This window comes from Grammomys surdaster, unplaced genomic scaffold, assembly GCF_004785775.1.
Source record: "Grammomys surdaster isolate TR1022 unplaced genomic scaffold, NIH_TR_1.0 126121, whole genome shotgun sequence".
Taxonomy (NCBI): domain Eukaryota; kingdom Metazoa; phylum Chordata; class Mammalia; order Rodentia; family Muridae; genus Grammomys; species Grammomys surdaster.
The window spans coordinates 2764892-2785026 of NW_021620929.1; the positions used below are offsets into that span (position 1 = coordinate 2764892).

General features: G+C 51.8%; 2 protein-coding genes across 3 annotated transcripts in view; both read right to left on the bottom strand.

The window, feature by feature from the left end:
- Positions 1–6336: 6336 nt before the first annotated feature.
- Tlx3 (T cell leukemia homeobox 3) lies at positions 6337–9160 on the bottom strand. Its single transcript, XM_028756532.1, has 3 exons — positions 8617–9160; positions 8012–8255; positions 6337–7079 (listed from the first exon to the last, which is right to left on the bottom strand). The coding sequence occupies exons 1-3, from the start codon at positions 9035–9037 to the stop codon at positions 6869–6871; spliced, it is 876 nt and encodes a 291-aa protein (XP_028612365.1). The 5' UTR covers positions 9038–9160; the 3' UTR covers positions 6337–6868.
- Positions 9161–17060: 7900 nt separating this feature from the next.
- Ranbp17 (RAN binding protein 17) overlaps positions 17061–20135 on the bottom strand; it is a 286889-nt gene continuing 283814 nt past the window's right edge. For both annotated transcript variants that reach the window (XM_028756444.1, XM_028756443.1), the window contains one exon: positions 17061–18741. In XM_028756444.1, the coding sequence (XP_028612277.1) occupies positions 18645–18741 (97 nt within the window). In that variant the 3' untranslated portion in view covers positions 17061–18644. The remainder of the gene's footprint in view (positions 18742–20135) is intronic.

Consider the following 20135-nt stretch of genomic DNA (forward strand, 5'->3'; position numbering starts at 1 on the left):
GACCCACCCCACTGCTGCAGCTGCTTCTTCCGGACAGCCTGACTGGATCGAAGACTTCAAAGCTTGACTTGAAAAGGGACTGGGGATTTAGATGGGTGAGCGCCGGCTTCAGTTTTCAGACCTTGAGCAAACCGGCAGGATTGTTTCCTGGTTTGTAAAGTGGACTTTAGGCCTTTGTAAGATTATTGAAGGGCTGAGTGTGATCTTGAGCCCACAGCTCAGCACACAGTAGGCGCTTAGCACAAATTAGTTTTCTTCTCTGGAGTCAAAGCTGCTGGATTCCAACCCACGTTCTGTTCTATTTGATATCAGGAAGTTTTTAATATCCCGAAACCTTACGTTTCTGTTCTTCAAAATGAAATATTAATGTCTGCTGAGTTCCGAGGCTAGCTCCAAGGGTAATGTGTAAGATACGTAGGTAAAAAGCTTAGTCTATCACCTGGCGCACAGTAGGAAATCTAGAAATGCCATTTACTCTTACTATTATTGCTCAGTAAGCGTGCACTGAGCACCTCCAGTGTGCTAAACTTCAGCAACCAAAAAGAACAAATCACAGAACACCAGGACCGAGCTTCTTTCCCTTAGAATAATCTGGATTTTGAAATGTCAATCAACAATCCATTCTGGAAGGTCGTCATCTTCCAGGGAGATGCAGTGCACGGGAGGCTGAGACACATGATGGTTCTAGCCTTGGGCACACAAAGGTCTGAATTCCCACTGTCTGCCTCAAGTGGCTGTGTGTGCTTCCTTTTCTCTATGAGCACAACAGAAGGTCTTTGGTGTGAGAAGTCTGGTGCTAGTTAACAACTGTCACAGTAAATTTGTCCTGACTGCAGACAAATAGGCCAGAGCTCAAAACAAGACAGCTTATTCTCTCGGATAGTAAAGCTGACCTTTGAAACCAGGGCCGGTAAAGAGCCCTGTGTGTGTTCCAGGTGTCAGTGACTGACTCAACAACTCTTCCTTAGACCCAGAAGAAAGAAGGATCTACGCTGAGGCCTCCACCTGTGGCACCCAAACTTACAGGGGTCCGCCAGAGCCTGGTTTTAGCTGGGGTAGGAGGAGTGGGCCAGGGAGTGGCGGTCCCTCAGCTCCCTCAAACCTTAAGAAGCAGCACCTCCATCAGCCTTTAAGAGGCGCTAGAGAGAGCGATAGGGAGGCCATAGTAACGATAGCCCAGGATAATGTTTACAAACAGACCCGGCACTTTCTGGTTTATATCCCTGGGCTGCTTACAGATAATGATATTCAAGGCGGCCAGAATTCCCTTTGGCAGGCACACAAAGACTTTGGTTTTAATAACAAGGAGGTCTGAAGCCCCTCAAGCGTAAAGTTGGTGAAATGGGGTTATTTGGCTTCCATTAATGTCCTGGCACCAGCGGGGCTCTGGGATGCTGTTGTGCCCCTCAGACCCTCAGTTTTCTCATCTGGAAAATGGGGGTTATATACAGCAAATTGGGGGTTATATATCTCCTAGGTCATCTGAGGGCTAGTCAGATGGCACAGACACCCTCAACGCAGCTACTGCTGGGCATCCACCATGCCAGGGTACAGGTGGCTGCAATTCTGAAGGGGCTCTCAGAGCTGAGAACTGGCGTTATGCCATCCTCTCTTGAATCCCCCCTTTACTCCCCCGCCCCAAACGAACTGAAACTGGAGGCTTTAATAAAGTCCACCCCTGCCCGGGGGCTCACAGGTCCTCCCGGGGTTGGGTTTCCTTTTTGCTTTCCCCACCCCCATCTTCCTTAGCTTCACTCGGTCCTAGGAACAAAAGTGCCCCAGCTGTGGTGCCCAAGCAGCAGATGCGAACCCACGGCTGTTTAGCATATTCACTCAAGGGGTCTGAAGCCAGCACCACTTTTTCTTGCCCGGGGAACCTAGCCCGTAGGGAGCCACGCGGCCTCCTTCTTAAAGTCTTTCCTAGGAGCCCGTCATCGCAGCGGCCTTGTTGGCAGAAGCAAGGAGGAGCTTTTTCTTGAATGGGGGACGAAGGTGTCAAAGAGTGCACCCCTGTCCACTAAGGCCCTCAAAGAGTTTCCAAGCCTCTGAAGGAATCTACCTATCAACAGGGCTCGAGAGCGGCCATGAGCATCCGGGGCTGTGCCTGGCTGCTCTGCCAGCTTTTAAAGCCAGCCTGAGACCTTTACTCCACGTGAGGATTTGGCTTCTCAAAATCAGGGGAGTCTGGATCAGCACAAACCTGTCTAGTGAGGAGCTTTTCCATCTACGACTTCTGTTGGATAGGTTGGTTCAGCTTGGTTCAGACTTCATAGGCAGCACAGCGTGGTAGTAGGGCTGAGAGTCACAAAACGGGCTCCGGAGTCCAGACAGTTAAGGGGTCAGAGTGAGTAAGGTTCTCAGGTCCTTTGCCATCTCTGCCTGTCAGCTCCCCATTGGCAGAACTGGAACGCAAGACTGTTTACAGATATGAGGGTGGAAGGCGGGAAGCGGGAAAGTGCTCAAAGATTCTGTTTAGCTACATAATTTTCTTTTCCCTTTCTGCTTCCTCTCCGCATCAACCGGGAGCGTACCAAAGGGGTTTAATAATTCGCTCATTACCCGGCAGCCTGTCTGACAGGACAACATTCGTTTCATCTGAAGTGAGGATCAGGTCCAGTCACCGAGGGCTCCGTAAAGGACAATACCAGGATACTGACAAGCCTGTCCCTGCCCAGGTTTGAGGTGTCCACCCCGGCAGTGCCGCCAGCATTGGAGGACGCTGCTCCATGTCCGCCTGTTTCCCCTATAAGTAACACTGTGGTTCAGTTCGATTTTTGTACGAAAAGTTTTTTTAAATGCCTTTATTTTTGTGATAAATTTATAAACGGCTGTACTGTAAACCATGGTTGCTCTTGCTTTTCTCGAAGTCTTTGCAGACTATTTTTAACCGAGTCAGAAAACAAGCCGCAGAGGGTAGAAGTCACTCACACAGGGCCACCTACAACGAAGGGGACAGCAGAACCTCGCCACCCTTGCCAGGGTGATTCTCAAGGAAAGGGGATGGATTACACCAGAAATCTGTCAAACTGAGTCCAGACAGACCGGGCCTGAGACCTTGGTCACAGAGTTCTGCTTGGAAAAGCAGGGGCGCATGGAAACCCTCACTATTGCAGAATGTGAGAGCATACACCAAACGCTCCCCTCAGACCTCGGTTTTAGTAGCGCCCAGACAGAGATCAGGATTTGAAGATAGGTTCTCAGGAACCTTCTGAATGATGCGGCTGCAAAATTTTGGCCCTGCTCTATCTGTAGGTCTCTGCGGTGGGATGAGGAGGTTGGAGTCACACGTTGTGACTTCTAAACTGAAGAGCCAAGTCCAACTATCCCTGAGCAGGGTGCGGTCACCATTTGGAGCGGGGACCGGCCTGCGATTGGCCCACCTGACACAGAGGCTGCCCAGTTTGGGCTGATCGCTGGATCTATCAACAAGGTGGCTTCCTAGCTTGCTCACGTATAGAGAAAATGGCCCGGCAAGCACGGTTGGGAGGCCGGAGACACTAGATGCCCTTTCAACTTAAGACCCTGTCCTTCGCTCAAGCGCGAGTGGGAAGGCACTTCGGACGCACCTGAGACCTGGGGATTTCGCGTTAGTGTGGCAGCACTAGGCCCCAGACTGCCTTCCTATCCTTCAGGTCACTATGTTCCGTGTCCTTCCCAGCGTCCATATGCCAAGCCCCGAGCAGAGCTGTCACTGCTGGGTGAGACTGTCCAGGTATCCCGACTGCACCAGCCAGAACTAACCTCGGAACTTCTCTGAGCCTCTATGTTTCCATTGGCAAAATGGGGAGGACACCCACACCTCGAGGGAATGAACGTTTTAGTAAAGCCTAATCCGACCAAATTCAGTCGAGCAGCCTTGTCTCTTGGAGTTTTCTTTGCTCCCTCTGTAGAGTTCTGATGTACCAGGTGGCCTCAGGTCCCTCAGTCCCATACCTAGCTCTTGGCTGTGTCCTTGAAGGTTTTGACCCTTGGTTGTAGCTTTTCCCAGGTGGGCACTAGGTGCAGCTTCGAAATCCTGCGCTACCCAGTGGTTTGGCCAGTGAGGCAGCCTCAGATCTGTAAAATGGGTGCAACACTGAAGGCCATTGAAAAGGTTTAAGAGGCCTCGTTCCTTCAGCTCAGCCTCTAAGCTTGCTAACCCTGGTTGTGTCCCTGACCCTAACCCTTCCAGTGCGAGGACTGAAAGTAGTGTCCTCCAGTGACATGCCCTTGGCTTCTAATTCTGCCTCTCAGTCCACCCAATGACAGCAGAAAAGAAGGTTTAGAGACTTGGTGTATCGTGAGTGGAAGACACAACCCAATCTCGTGGCTCAGCAATCGCTCCCACCTGCTGGGGGCGTCCACTCTGCTCTAGGTGAGATGGGAGATGGTGGACGCTCGGACCCACACTCCGGCTTAGTCTTCTGAGTCAAACAGATTGCTGGCATCTATCTAGTTCAGCAGTGTTTGGTTTAGCCAAGTGGTTCAGAGGCTGGGAACTAACTAAGACACCGGCTGAGGGAACCTCAGTCCCCCAACCTAACTCCAGCTGGACAACGACCTGCCTCGGGCTTTTTAACCAGACCCCCTTTGTGCAAGACAAAAAGCCTGCAAGGAAGAAAAAGACAACGTGTGTGTGCCCCCAGAGACTCAAGAATCGAGGTTGACCCTGTCAAAGCAATACAAATAATTTAGAAAAACAAAAATGGTAGACCTTGTTACGGCGCAATAGAGGAAATCCTGGAGGAGCCAGAAAGCGTAGCCAGCCCTGAGGGATGAACTGCTTGCCGGATTAAAGAAGAGCCTCTCCTTGCTGGAAGGGCCAACCTTTCCCACCGCCTGACTACACTCTCCAGGCTTTTCAGCAGAGTGAATAAAAGCCTTTTAAGAAAACGTCCTGGGAAGAGACCTGAAGACTGAGTCACACTAGTTCCTACGCTGTCTGTTAAATTCCCAGAGGTGCAGATTTCGGGGTTAGAAGGGCTTAGGAGTGCAAGCGAGGGCAGAAGTGGGGAATAGCAGAGTTTCTTTGCCGAGCCCTACCACCTCCAGCCATGTAAGGGCTGTCAGCTTCTCAGCCCGCTTCTAACGAAGACTTCCAAGTGCCACAGCCCGAAGGGTGGTGCTTGGCTCGGAAAGAGACATTTGGGATGGGTGGGGCTGCTGAGGTAGGGGTAGGACAGCGCCCTCCCCCCCAAATGTTTAGCTTCTGGGAACTATGGGGAGTGGAGTCTGGAGGAGAAAGGAAGGGAGGAATAAAAAAAGGAAAAAAAAGGAGAAAGACTGAAAATGGAGGCGAAGAGATTCTGAGAAGGGAGGAGAGGAACAAACAAACAAAAAGCCACCACCAACACAAACGGACAAGAGAGAATGGTGAAAAGGGAACAAAGTAGAATCGGGAGGAAGAGTGGCCGCGAAAAAGAAACTGGGCTCAGAGAAATTAAAGGCAACAGGCAACAAATTGTAAAGAGAAAGGCACAAAACCGTAAAGGAAAGAAACCACAACAGCGCACACCAAACAGCGTCCGCGGAGCACGAGGAACAAACAGAGCGAGCGGGCAATAAATATGGTAGAGATAGAATAGAGAGCTCAGAAGATAGAAAAAATGTTTTAAAAAGATCACAAGAATGAGAAAGGGGATTGGAACCAAGGGACAAGGGTGCATGTTTGTTGTGGTTGGAAGGGGCCCTTTGCTCCATCTCGATCTCGCAATCTAGAAACTTCCAAAGTTCAGGAAATCCGAGAGGAGGACAACGCTACGCCACGCCGGCTACCACACTCAGACTTAGGGTTCTGGAATTGGGCACTCTCGGCCCCTCCTGTCAAGTGATGCAAAGATCTCTATGACGTCATGCTCAACCTAGGAGCTTGCGTAAACCCCAGACATTTGAATGCCCGGACTATGTCCTAGCCCGCAGGGCGCCCAAGACCCCTCAGAGCTGGGTCCATCAGTTGCACCGGGCCTCTGGAAAGAGTCAAAAGCTGGGTGTGAGAAGGTCCAGCATTTCCTCTCCGGCTGCAAAACGTTCATCTCTACTCGGTCACCCACCTACTAGGTGACTTTGATCTGGGACCGACTCAGAACCCGCTCAGATCAGAACATTCCCTTCCAAGCAGCGCGCGGCTGCAGTCCACTCCTTATCCCGCCGGCAACCGGTTTCTGCCGGCCGGCTGGAACTGACCTGCACCGCACATCCTCCGCGGGGCCGGGGGCCGGGGTTCGGGGCGAAACCAGTGCAGCTCGCAGACCTGGACGCGCCCGCGCACACCGCCGCTCCGTAGCGATAGCCAAAGGGGTGGGGCGCAAGGGCCGGGGTCGCCGAGCGTCGAGGAAAGAAAACGAAATAAAAGCGGCATTAAGTGAAATAGCTAACTTTTTATTAAATAAAACGACTTAAATAAAAGGAACGGAAAAGGAGAGGCGTGCACCCAGCCTAAACGCAGGGTGCCCCCGGCCCCGGACGCTTCCCCCCGTCACCGGGTCGGCTGCCCCTCCTCCAGCGGCCCCGCAGGGGAAGCAGGTGGCCGGTTTCTAAAGAAAAAAAGCCAAAACTTTTATTATTTACACGTTTGGGCAAAAGTACAAAGTATAATACAGGCGCCCAGCCCGGGGGTGCGGGCGCGGGGCGGAGTAACGTAAGGCGCTTCTTTGTCAGGCCCGGGCCTGGGGCGGGACGGGGCGCGGGGCGGGGGGCTCGGATTGTGCAGCCGCGAGGACCTGGGCCCAGCCCCTCTCCGCGGCCGGCGCTGTGCGGCGCGCCCCAAGACCCACGGGAGTCGGGCCGCCCTACCCCTCTCGGCCCAGCTTCCCTCCCCAGCCCGGCTGGGGGACCCGGGCGCCCCGCCTGGTGGGGGCGGCGATCCGTAGCTACGGTGCACGCCGGTGGCTCACACCAGAGAGGTGACAGCGGGGACCTTGGAACTGTCCTCCTCCCAGGGCTGCAGATTCTGCAGAGCAAAGAGCGACGAGTTGTGCAGACAGAGCGGGTCGGGCTGGATGGAGTCGTTGAGGCTCTTCTGGAAGGCGTCGTGTTGCAGCTGCAGCATGAGCCGGCTCGCCTGCTGCCGCTCCGCCTCCCGCTCCTCCGCCGTCTGCCGCCTGCACCCGGGGAGGGAGAGGGACAGCACCGTCACGCACTGGGCTTTGCTAGGCCACCAGCGGGCCCCAGCCCTCCCGGGAACAGGGCTTCCCGGCCCCTCGAGGCGCGGAGCCGCCTGCCGCCCACACACACTTGCCCCGAGGTCCGCGGGGCGGGAGGGCTGGTGGGACCGCTGGGTTTTGTTTGTGCACCCCGGGGGCGCTGGGAAGGCACTCTGCCCGCCCGTCCACCTGCACACTCGGATTTTGTGGCCTCGCCAACAATAAATCTTGGTTTTTGTGTGTGTGTTTTGTTACCCTCTGCGGGATAAGAGCGGCAGGGCAATGTATAACTGACTCGGCCCTGCGGCCAATGGGGTCACTTGGGCCCACGGGTGGACTGCCGGGCTGTGCACCACCAGCTGGGCGACACCGGACGGGGTCAGTCTGTTAAGAATTCTACCAGGCACTGTCTCGAAGCGCTTTCTAGAACGTAGAGCTTCGTCGTTTACGGGTTGGATGGAAGCAAAGATAATATATATATATATTTTAAACAAAACAAAACAGAGTTGGAAAGAGGACCCTAAAACAGCCCTGGCCATCAGTGCGAAATCCGAGTGGGTGGGCTGGAACGGGAGAGGGAGGAGAGCGTGGGGGGCCCGGGTGTGTGTGTGTGGTGGGGGCAGGTGGGAGGAACTCTAACGAGCAAAGGAGGCGAAACAAAACACTGGCGAGATGGGCCTGAAAATGGAGACGCCGAGGCGTGGGAGAGATGGCGAGAGGGATACAGGTCGGTGGGAAGGAAGGACAACAAATCTGGAAAACAGGGGCGATGCATGGTCCAGGGGGCGCGGGCAGGGGCTAGCACAGGAGAGGGCATGATGCTGGGCAGCAGCGCAGGGCGGGGCAGGTGAAGGGCAGGTGCGTGGTGGGCCGGGCCGGGCCGCTCTCACCGCCACTTGGTCCTCCGATTTTGGAACCAGGTCTTGACCTGCGCGTCCGTCATTTTGAGGGACTTTGCGAGCGCCGCCCTCTCGGCCGAGGCCAGGTACTTTTGGCGATGGAAGCGCTTTTCCAGCTCACAGATCTGCACCCGGGAAAAGGACGTGCGCGGCTTCTTACGCTTGGGCGGCGTCCGGTTCTGGTAGGGGTGGCCAATGCGCCGGGTCACGGTGAAGGGCGTGAGTGCGGCCGCCGCTGCAGAGACACAGGAGGCCCCTTGAAGCCCAATCCCACCACTATTCGGGCCGCACGTGGAGCCCCGTGGGACACAGGGCTCCGCTATTTCGCTCGTCCCACGAGTCCCCCCGGCAGCGCCAAGCCAGGCAGGGACAACCCTCCTTCCCCGGGGCGCTGGTTTCTTTTTTCCCCCCAGACCCGTAACTCTCCGATTTACGTCCCCCTCCCCCCCCCCCATTGCCTCCCCGAGCCCTGGGCGCCTAGGCCTCCGCCGTGCCTGGGCCTCTGGAATCGATCCTGGGACTGGGGTGCACAGGGCGCGGCGTCCCTGGCCCTCCGGAGAGCCGAGGCCTGGCTCCTGGTGGCCCTCTCTGCTCACCTGTGAAACGGTCCTTTACAAAGCGGCGACTGCTCTCCATCCAGGGGAAATTGAGGCCGCCCAGGCTGGAAACCGTGGGCACGGAGGGCATGGCGGGCAGCGCGCTAGGCAGAGGCGGCGGCACAGCCCCAGGGAGCGGCCTGTGCGCTGGCACCCGGATCACGCCGGCGGGGGCCAGGCTTAGGTTGACACTGTAAGATCCCGCGTCCTCGAAGGGCGCGCCGAGGCCCGCAAAGGAGGCGGGCAGAGACGGGTACGCGGCGCCCGGACGGCTCCCGGGGGGCCCTCCCAGGTAGCTGGCGCCGTCGGGGCCCCGCGGGGCGGGCGCGCTGTCCTGGTCCGGGCTGTTGAGGATTTGGTCGATGCCGAAGCTGATGGGCTCGTGCGGGTGTGGGGTCTGCGCGCTGGCGGGCGCCTCCATCCTGGGCGGGCGGAAGGGCTGGGCTGGGCTGGGCGGGGAGGCGGTTGGGTCCCCGTTACGGCGCGGCCATGGAGCGCCCGGCGCCTCCAGTCGCACTGAAACTTTGCCAAGAGTGCGCGGGCCCGACAGGCTCTGTGTCATCTTTCTTGAACCGAACCTGGAGTTTCCGCTGCTAATTCCTCTCCCGCCGCAGCCATTGGCTGCGATCAACAAGCCTCTCTTCTCTCATTGGCTCTCGGCTTTCAATAAAGGCCTAATTCATGGAAATAGGAGCTTAGGGACTGTTCCAAGGTGACATCATTTTAACAAACGAACAATAGGTCAAATTTATTAGCCGGGATAATGGGCGGCGGATATTAGCGCCCGAACCGCAGCTTCTCAAACCCGAAATCTAACGAAGCTGCAATTAGCAGACGCTCCCCGCTCCGGGCCCGGCCGCTTCCCGCCGCCGCACCCGCCGGTAGGCGCTGCTGGGGAAATGGCCTTTTGCCGCGGGGGTTTTCGTTGTCTTCTAAATATTTTCATCTGCGCAACCCCCAAACAAAATGAATCTTCAGTTACAGCACAGATGCAACCCAAGAACGGTCCTACGAAATCTGCGGAAGCCTATCGGCCGCTCGTCCTCCGCCGGAGCAACGAAAGCGTAGCATCGTGGGGTGCAAGCTTGGCGCTGTCCACGCGTGGAGCAAGGGGAACACTGGAGCGTTCTCCACCCGACCTAGGACACCGACCCGCGTGGGGAGAATTTGCCCCTGCCCCGACTTCCAACGAGGCGTCGCGGCCACTTTGGAGATGCTCCCTGGCCCCAGCCAGGAGGACTGAGCGGTGACTTGCAGGTGCCCACGCGTCCGGGCCCGGCTGGACTAGAGACCCGAGGTCAACTTGTGGGGAGCTGGGATCCGGCCCCTTGAAATTCGTTGCCGGATAGATGGGACTGTGGTCGCTGGTTTGGGGACCCCTCTGAGGTTCAGCAGGTTTGGGGACCTCAGTCGCTAGTGGCACAGGAGGGGGCGGTTCCCATCTAGAGCAGATGGAGAAATTTCCTTTGGAAATCTGAGCAGCGAGCTCCTACCGGCAGCAGTTCAGTCCAGGCGCTGACCACCCTAGGATCTGCGGTCTCCTCCGGGACTGTCCACATCAGACTGGTAGCACCGTGGCCAGCACCACATGGGTAGCGGTCACCTTTCTCTCGGCCTGGGTGAGACCCAGAGTCATTTCCTAGCGGCGGATTGTAAAGTCGTTGGCTATAGATTCTGAGCCCTACACTCCCGGCAGGGCCTCTTCCTCTGGCTCCCTGAATATGAAAGCCCCAAGCGATGTCTGTGTTGTTGGTCAGAAGTTGTGTGTAGATTTGGGCGGGCCACTTTATAGCTGAGTAAGTTTGAGCGAGACACTCCATCATTTTGGACTTTGGGTTTTCATTTGTAAAATGGGGTAAAGCATGCACTGTGTATTCGTGCACTGAGAAAGAGACATTGAGAGCGTAGAGCCCTGCACTTAGTAGGTATAGCGCATCGCTCGGTTCCCTTCCCACCCCCACGCCCAGTGTGATAGATGGTGCAGTGTGTTATGGTACGTATTCATTTTGTTGGTAGTTTTTTATTTGCAGAGGTATCTTGGACAGGTGTATTTCTTCACCGACTGGGTCAGAGCACAGGAAGGAGGCGGCAAGCGTTTGATTCCTTAGTCTCCTTGCTCTCAACAATCCAGATGACTTAGGCTTTGTAGCTCCTCCAGGCTCTAGTGGGCAGTTAGGTCACCTGCCAGCTGTGTGACATTGGGCGGCTTGCTGGCTTGTGCTGGCTCTGGGTTGGGGGTCGGGGGCCTCTCTCTTCCCATGTAGGTGCTGCTGCTGGAGCTCGGCTTTTGACTCCCTTTGCCCCCATCCGGCCTCCTTTGCTTTATTTGTAAAACGGAGAGGGTTCCAGCCACCCCCAGAGTGGCCACGGGAGCAAAATAAGAGGAGCTTCGGAAGCGCCCATAAGAAATTCCACTCCAATCCACCCTCTGGGTTATATAATAGCACCTTTAAGGACAGAGGCAACTCTCTCGTCCTTGAGAACTCTGTGTGGCAGGGATGGGCACTAGGTACCCACTCACCCAGTGAGGACAGGGCTTTCCCTGAGGGGCGTGATGGTCAGACTTGAGGGTGCTTTGCTACATTTACTTTCCTGCCTGCCCAGAGCCTCGGGTTCCAGGCCTGGTCACTTCTGGGAGCTGGTAAAATGTCCAACAGGCTGTAGCACAAAGGTCCATGGTATGAGATGACCAGGACATGGGGGTGGGGGTGGGGGCAGGGCCAGTAGTGCTTTCAAGGCGTGTGTAGGAACAGCTCAGTTTATTCAGACTCAGAAGCCTTGAGCGTCCTTGTGCCTCAGTTTCTTTGTGTAGAAGAGAAACAGTGTAACAGAGAAACAGTCTGGAGCTGATCCAGTGGGAAGCACTAGTCTGGGGCCCAGCACCAGTGAGGACTTTCTCTGCTTCACCACTCAGGAGCTCCAAGTGCATTCTTCCTTGGACAAAGGAGGGTATTTAGGCGGGGTGGGGGGGGGGGGAAGTAAATCGGGAGCTGGGGGTGTAGGGAGAGTCCGGGATCTAGGTCAGTGGATTAGGTGTCCTTGGACCAGCAATGTCAACAGCACTTGGCACTTATTGTTTTTCTAATGCCATTTCTTGGCATTCTTGGATGGGGGGGGCTGGGGGGAGTCCCTCTATGTTGGGGGTTCTGGGTAGGGTTGAGCAGCCTACTAACAAGCCACCTAATGAGTCTGGTGCTTCTCGAGTTTGGAAACCAGTGGCTAGACTCCTGTCTGTGCCTCAGTGTTCAGATGTACTGGGAAATAAACACGTGTGGATTGGTTGTTGGTACTGACCTCGCTTCTCACCCTCTCTTACATATTTGTGCTTGTAGAGAATGCTTGCCAAAGTATCTTTTATTGGTCTTGAAAACTGCCCTTGATGGGATCTAGTTCAGTTTACAGCCCTTGCTTAACAAGGGGGAGGCCTTGGGCTCAAGCTCTAGAACTGAGGGGAAAGTAGGCTTCATTTTATTATCCTCTTTTATTGTGAGCCCAGGCCAGCCCTCAGCTGCTCATTCCTCCTCAGTTTCTCAAGGGCTAGGATTATGGGAATGTGCCACTATTGCCAGGCTCCTTATCCTACTTTTGCTTTTGGTTTTTTGTTTTTTATTTATTTTTGATACAGGGTCTCCTGTAGTCCATGCTGGCCTCAAATTGGCAAGGTAGCTGAAAAAGACCTTGAACTTCTGCCTCTTGAACACTGAGGTTACAGGCATGCACCGCGATGCCCAGCTTATGGGGGGCTGGTTATTGAACCCGGGGCTTTATGGATGGCCAGGATGGCACTCACTATCAACTGAGTGAGCTACATGCCTGCCCCTTGTCTGTTTTGTTGTCATTGCTTTGAGCCATTTTTTCCATGAATAGTTTGTTTTGCTTTTACTTTTTATAAATTTGTTTCTTTTTGTTGTTGTGGTGAAAGTTTTAATTTTCTCAAAATTCCTTTGTTTCTTCCTTAAGTAGTTGTACTCGAGGCAGGAATGTCTCCTTCGAGCCTGGTTTTGCTGAATGTTTTGATAAGTCTTAGGCGTTCCGGAAACTGTGAAATGCCTCTTTTGTATCTGCTATTAATTCAACATCAAGGTGAGAGAGAGGCCACACCACGGAAGAGGATGGTTAGAAAAAAGCAGATTCTAAGAGCTAGGGAACTGGGGTCAGGACTCTTGGGGATCTAGAGACTTCCAAGCTGCAGGAATCTTTTCCTGGTCCCCCAGAAATGAAGCTAGGAGAAAGGGTAGTCTTGCTGGGAGTCCTATAGGAGAGGTGGGGCTTCTGGGATGAGTGGCAGGCTGCTGGAATCTCCAAGAGGTCCAGGAGGAGTCTGGATGCAGGCAGTTCAGATTGTCGGACATTGGCTTCCTATGTGATTTGGGATTCAATATTCCTGTTTTTAAAATGGTGTAGGGATTGAATCAAGGCTCCTAAGTGTATTTGGGCAATTTATCCCATTTGAAAGATTAAGGGGAATATCCTGGTCTACCTCCATAAAAGGCATAAGCACATGCTTTTGCACATACCCCATGTTACAAGTTGCTGTTTTGCCCACTACACATCCTACGGGGGATGTAGGAGACCTAGGGTCCTTCTAGCTTTCAGGATGGAAAATTACACCTGCCTCATTTTATTTAAAAAATATCTACTGTGCTCATACTCAAATTTCCTAGCTATCCAGACGTTCTCTACTTAATCCATCTCAGAGGACTAAGGGACTTAGTTTCTTTATCTGATAGTAGGCACACTGAAATCTGAGTCCTTATTACAGCTTCCCACAGTGGGAAGGGCTTTGGGAAGAAAGTTCCTGGGGGATCTAAAAAGGCTTAAGGCTGGCAGCTGAAAGAAGGAAAAGGCTCTGAGTGTATGTGAGACCTCACCACAGGGGTTGAAGTTTCAAGGCCAACTGGCTTAGGGAAGTGAGGAGCTCATTCAACACATAACCACTGGGCTGAGATGTCTAGAATTGGGCTGTCTCCTATGTGGTCCGTGAGGCCCACCTTTCCTGTACCTCACCCAAGAGGCAAGAGCTCTTATGGTGGACTGCAGCCTGCCTCTCCTTCTGGCCTGGGAGCTTCTTTAGGGTGCCTGAGTCTGTGTTTGGGGTCAGCACATTAAGTTTGTGGCATGAGACCATGGCACCTATTCAGGGCAGATGAGGGGATAAAGGAAAAAGGATGAGAGTTTGGGTTCAGAAATTTGGGGACCCCGGTCAGGCTTTTCTTTCCACTCATCCCATGGCTGGGACTTCTGCATCCTCTAAGATCCAGGCCAGCTCTCACCTCTCTCCCTACCCTTCAAAGCATGCCTGGCCCTGGTCCTTCCCTATCCCAGTTTCTTCTGGTCCTTGCTGGACTTTGCTGCATTTGACTTGCGGATGCAGCCCGCCAGCCAGCTCTGTGAGGGCAGAGACTTGGCCTCATTCATTGGCTCATTGGTGGGTAAACAAAGAAGCCATTGGCTTTCAACTTTCCTGATGCTACAACCCTCTAATACAGTCCTTCATGGTGTGCTGCCCCCATCCCCCCAATTATCTTCGCTGCTACTTCATAACTGTAATGTTGCTATTGCTATGAATTGTAATGTAAATGTTTTTGGAGATAAACGTTTGCCAAAGGGTCACGACTCACAGGTTGAGAATCACTGGGGTAGGTGAAGGGCTCTTAGGGTTCTTGGGCTTGGTCAGTTTCAGACCATGGCCTTGAGAGGGCTTATCCTGGGAGCTGAGAGTAGCAAGAGGCTACAGGGTAGGAGGGAAGGGGTCTAGGCCATCCCCTGGGGGTGGGATGGGCTGGCAGCTGCTCAGGGTTGTTGGAGACAGGACTCTGCAGATACCAGGCTGTGTTGCCTGGGAGGGGTAGGGTAGTCCGTGGGCAGGCACATGCTGCAGACTTGTTAGAGACCTTAAGCCGCATGTCACCTGTCTGTCCCTCACTCATCCGTGGTTTCCCCATCTTGTGTTGTACAGCTTTCCTCCCTCTTCCTGACAAATTTTCTCTGCTGAATTTGACTTCGTTTCAACCCTTTTGTTGGGCAAATTACATTAAGATGGATGTTGCAGGCACCCTTTATGGCTTATTTATCGTGATACTGTTTCTATCTCACGCTTATAAATAACTTATGTTATAGCTTTTGTTTGTGGAGATGTAACTTACATATTTTATTACGCTTTCTGTAAACCTCAAAAAGAATCTTGTCAAGGGAAGCGCTCTTATCAGCAATCCAAACTGTGGGACGTAAAACCCGACACTAACATTATTTTTTAATATGCCAAGGAGGCAGGTTACTCTTGCTGTAGTTGGAAAGGCTCGCTTCCTCGTAAACTTGCACCTCAATAAAACATTAAAAAGTCTCAAGAACGATTTTATGAAGTACAGCAGGAGGATGAATCAATGGCAGAGCTCACAGACAGGGCTCAAAGTGTCTGGGCAGACTGGCTTTTCTCCCCAAGTATTTAGTCCCATGAGTTGAGGAGCCTAAAGGGTCAGTCCCGTCTACCTCATCAGTAACCCCTATAGCAGACCCAGTTTGTGATTAAGCAGAAAAACAAAGTAGGTATGTAGTTAGGAAACTAACTTTGATTCCTGGCTCAGGCAGCCAGCTGTAGGGAGAAAATGGCTCCAGACAATGGGTTCTGCCTGAAGACCAGAGGCTTCAAGGGTGATTGCCTTACAGAAGAGAGTTCCTTGACCCACAGCGTGGTGCTGAGGAGGGCTAGAACGAGGATGTGCCTGGACTGTGTGGACCACAAAGGGCACTCCCCACCACCTCTTATTTCTACTCATGGTCTAAGTGTGGGAGGGTCTGGCTATGCAGCCTTTTCTCTTAGTCTACTGTTCTGTTTTCTCATCTCTAAGACAAGGAAAACAATACTTGATATTCTAGCTGAGAAGCAAGGCCTAGCAGGTGAATTCAGTGCATTATAGTGGATCCAGTTCTCTTGCAATGGTTTCTGATTTACTGTTCCTGTTAACTGTGGTGCTAGCAAGAAACACAGGGCCCTGCATATGCTTCATCAGAGCCACACCCCAAGTCCTGACTCTCGTTCCAGGGCCTCTTTTCCCCATTCATGGTCCTCAAATGCACCTCCCTCCAAACTGCCAGGCTGGCTACATCTGGATAGGGTAGTATGACAGGTCATTTGCTCTTCAATCCACTAAAATAATCTGGCCACTCATCTAAGTTATCAGCTATAAGCCAGCCCAGCTTTGCCTTTTGGAAGAGCGCCCCATGGCCACAATCCCAAGGTATGTGTAGGCTGCCTTGCCAGTGGAAGGGACTCAAGAACCAAGAGGGTTTTTCTGGGGTGTTCAGATGACACACAGTGCAGGGAACATGTGATCCTTGGTGTCCTGCTTTACATGTTGATAGGACAACATCAAAAACTGAGACACATCTCAGACAGAATACCCACAAGCCACTTCTTGTTTGAGCATTGGCTCTGTAGCTGGCTTGACATAAAGCCCATACTGTATGCATGTTTGTACACTAGAATCTCTCTAGAAGAGTGAGGTGTGCAAATGCATCCAAACCCCTACTCCACTGATGCCTTTTACTAAGTGGCGAGCCCGGTGGAACTGGCAGCACTATTTTTTCCTTATTGCTGAACCAAGGCAGACAGATACTCCTGCTATATGATCACATAATAGTGGCACTAGCTGGTTCCTTGTTCCCTCTGGCTTGCTGGGTATCCTAACATGCTACAATACTGGGATAGAATGTCTCCAGAGGTCACTCTTGTATTAAATCTGCAGGTCTTTGTCCCCAAGTGTCTTTAACAGTTTGGTGGGTTTGGCAGTCCCAAACTGGGTTTAAGCCTGTGGTACTGTGAAGGTGATCCTTGAACACTTGACTTCCCCACTTCCGTTTCCTCTCTGAGGAGGGGGATCACAGTGGGACTTCCTAGAAAAATCAAGACAGAAAATCTAATAGTTTAAGGAAGAAACCTACGTAGCAAAGGCCAAGTAGGCTGTGGCAGACAGCTTTGAAGGATACTGTTTCCAATATTCCTGTATTCAGTCTGTCATCGTGGGATCCTTCCCAGTGTGTGTGGGACAGGACTAGTGTTTTCTTTTTGTTTTTGTTTTTTTGAGACAGGGTTTCTCTGTATAGACCTGGCTGTCTATACAAAGAAGCAGCCAGGAGTTCCCTTGAGACAGATCTGGGTGAAGCTATAAGCCATCTTTGGCCTTTACCTCCTGATGTGGCAGTGTGAGGGAGGCAGTGTGGGTAAGAGTAGGGGCTACATGCTTCCTGACTGTCACTTTTTCTAAGTTGGTCCCTACAAAATGCTCTGTAAGTCAAGCATTCAAGCCCACACCGAAGCATGAAGAGACTGGCTGACCCTGCTTCTCAAAATGCTTTCCAAGGCCAAGTCTGAAGGGGACTCTCCACCTGCTCTGAAGCTCCTAGTGATCTCTGGTTACATGGCAAAGAGAAGGGAGCACACAGCATTTTCTTGTGAACCTTTTAATGCAAACGATATAGTGTGTTAGGCTCTAGGTATCCGAGAAACAGTGCTGGGTGGGAGAAGCACATGCAGCTCTGTGGAATGAGGGCAGCTAAACACCCTGCCCCTAATTGCAGAAGCCAGGCATTGTGGCCGATGCCTGTCAACCTTCACTGAGGAGGCTGGGGAAATATCACAGTGAGTTCCAGGCCAGCCTGGGCTACACAGGGAGGCTCAGACAACCAAAACTAAACAAATTAAAAACTAAACAAAAACCAAAGAGAAATTCTTGTCAAGCTCTTTTGAAAGCTGATGTGTCAAAGTCCAGGATTTGTCTCCTACAGGAGAATTCTATTTCCTACTGGAATGGGAGGAGTGAGGTTCAGGCTTACCTGCCTGCTAACCATACAGGCAGTCTCATGCAGACCACCGACCCACCTCCCGACTCCTGCTGCACACGGAAGACAAACACTTGGAGATGAACTCACGTGACCTGCTTTCATATGACAAGCCTGTTGCAAAACTCAACTATCAAGAAAGGTTTGAAGAAACACTAGTCTGAGAAATGAGATTACAAGAGCCTGTGGATTTTCCCCTGGAACAGCGAGGGAGGCCAACCTTTCATGTCTGATCAGACATTATGGCTGCAGTGTTTATTGTAAGCCTGAACGAGAAAGTCAGCGCAGTGAGATAGGAAACCCACTTGACAGTGGCAATTCCAAATTAATAGCTTAGGTTTGATGGGTCACAAACTGTAAAGGCCTTCATTTCCTATGTTTGGATGAAGTCATCCAACAGTAGCTAAATGTGTGGAAGGCAGCAGCTGACTCTTCTGGGTGGTCCAAGAGGGCAGAGCTGCTTCTAAACACAACTTGCCACCTTTAGCTTTTCTTCAAGTTAAATGGAGCTTGTGCACCTAGAACTTCTAACCAGGCTTCCAGAGTCCATTTCTCTGCAGGGAGCAATTGCAGAGCTAATTCTTCTAGACTGAACCACTTCAGATTTATGCCAGTAGAAAGCAAACATTGTTTGTAAGTCATCTAATTGTGTTACTGTCTCTGAACTTTATCAGATAGTGCTGAGGCAGAAAGGCCTGTGTGCAGTTCTGGGGGAGGTTTTATGGTGCTCCCTCCCAGGTTCCATGTCAATGCCCACAGCCCGAGTCCCTAATGTAGCATTCTCCACATGTAAAAACTAAAATCAACAGGTTCAGATGGCATTTGTCTCGATCCAGGACCCAAACTGAGGTGAGGGCGGCATAATCACCAAATACCCCACCTTGGTCACACACCTTGGTCATGGACACGAGCCTGGGTTACTGTGTTCTTTGGTTAAGTACAGTTTCTAGACCTTTCAGCACTCTGGGAGCCCAGAATGACTGGAAACATGAGCTGCTTTGAATACTGAATTTACACTGTATGTGTACTATTATAAATTTTTATAATTAGCTCAGACTTATAAAAATGTAGGGCTTTAGCTGCTTGTTCTGAAAAATCCACTCTTCTGGGCTGGCCAGCATTGTAGCCTGGAAGGCAGACCTTCCAGAGTCTCCTGACAAAGGCTGCACAGCCCATGCTCAGGAGCTGGGTCAGCTCATCATGTCCGGGCTGCATAGTTCAGTGTGGCCATCGCTACGCAGGGCCTCTGCCACATCCCTTCTGAAGACGGAGAGGTTCTGTGTAAACCTGTGGAAAGAGAAGCAGGCCATATGAACTTCCAGAGGTGGGGCACCATGGGGCACAGGATCTAGGAGGGGACCCTACCACAGGCACAGGCGAGGAGCCTCCTCAGTGCTGGGAGCTCCAGCTGCCACTGCTCTTCTTCTACTAGCACCACCCCCCAGGGAATACAAGAGTCCCCACTAAATCCACTCTGTGCAGGTTAGGGATGGAGAACATTTCAAGTTCTACTATAGGAAACATTACAAATTTTACTTATGTCTCAAATGCAAGGCTGGTTTTACACATGAGTACTTAATCATTATAGGTCTCCCTAAAACTAGATATTGTTATCTTCAACTAGAACTGAATTTAGTGAATGAAAAACAGGGCGGTGGAGGTGGAATGTGGTAGCTCACATCTGTAATGCCAGCAGTCAGAAAGCAGTGTAGAGGAACCGAGAGTCTGAGGCTGCCTGGCACTATGTGGTGAAACCCTATATTAGAAAAGGGTACAAATGCGGGCTGTGCTATGTGCTCATACATGTGCTCAGTTTGGTAGAGTGCTTGTGTCCTAAGCATGAAGCCTTTGGTTTGATTCCCAGTGCTACATAAGTCAGGGTTGGTGTCCAAGCCTGCAATCCAAATATTTAAGGATTGGAAGATAAGAAAATAATTAACCACTTGTCTTGCTACTTAAATTTGAGTAACTAACTTCTTAAAGGAATGAAAGAGTGAATTTTATCAAGTCAGAGAGACAATGCCAGAAAACATTCTCTCAGCTAGCTGGGCGCTAGTGGTACACGCCTTTAATCCAAGCACTTGGGAGTCAGGTGGATCTCTGTGAGTTCAAGGCTAGCCTGGTCTACAGATCAAGTTCTAGGAGAGCAATATCTACACAGAGAATCCCTGTCTCAAAAAGGCGGTGGGGGGGGTGCGGGGGGCAGGTATTGAGAGAACATTTTCCCTACACAGTACTGGCACAAGGATAGCAGCCAGTTCTTGCCATTCTTTCATGAAACTAAGAGGCCTGACAGTCCTATTTCACAGATCAGATCAGCAGTTCTGTTTAAACATCCCACCTTGTTCCTCAGAAAATTGGGAATAGTTCTACTTGAAGACCCAGCTATATCACTTCTGGGTATATACTCAAAAGATGGTCCACCATACCACAAGGACACATGTTCACCTATGTCCATAGAAGCTTTATCTGTAATAGTCAGAAACCGGAAACAACTAAGATGTCCCTCAACTATAGAAAGAATACAGAAAATGTGGTCCATTTACACAATGGAATACTACTCAACTATTAAAAATGAGGACATCATGAATTTTGCAGGCAAATGGATGGAACTAGAAAATTTCCTGAGTGAGGTAACCCAGACTCAAAAGGACATGCACGGTATGTGATCACTTATAAGT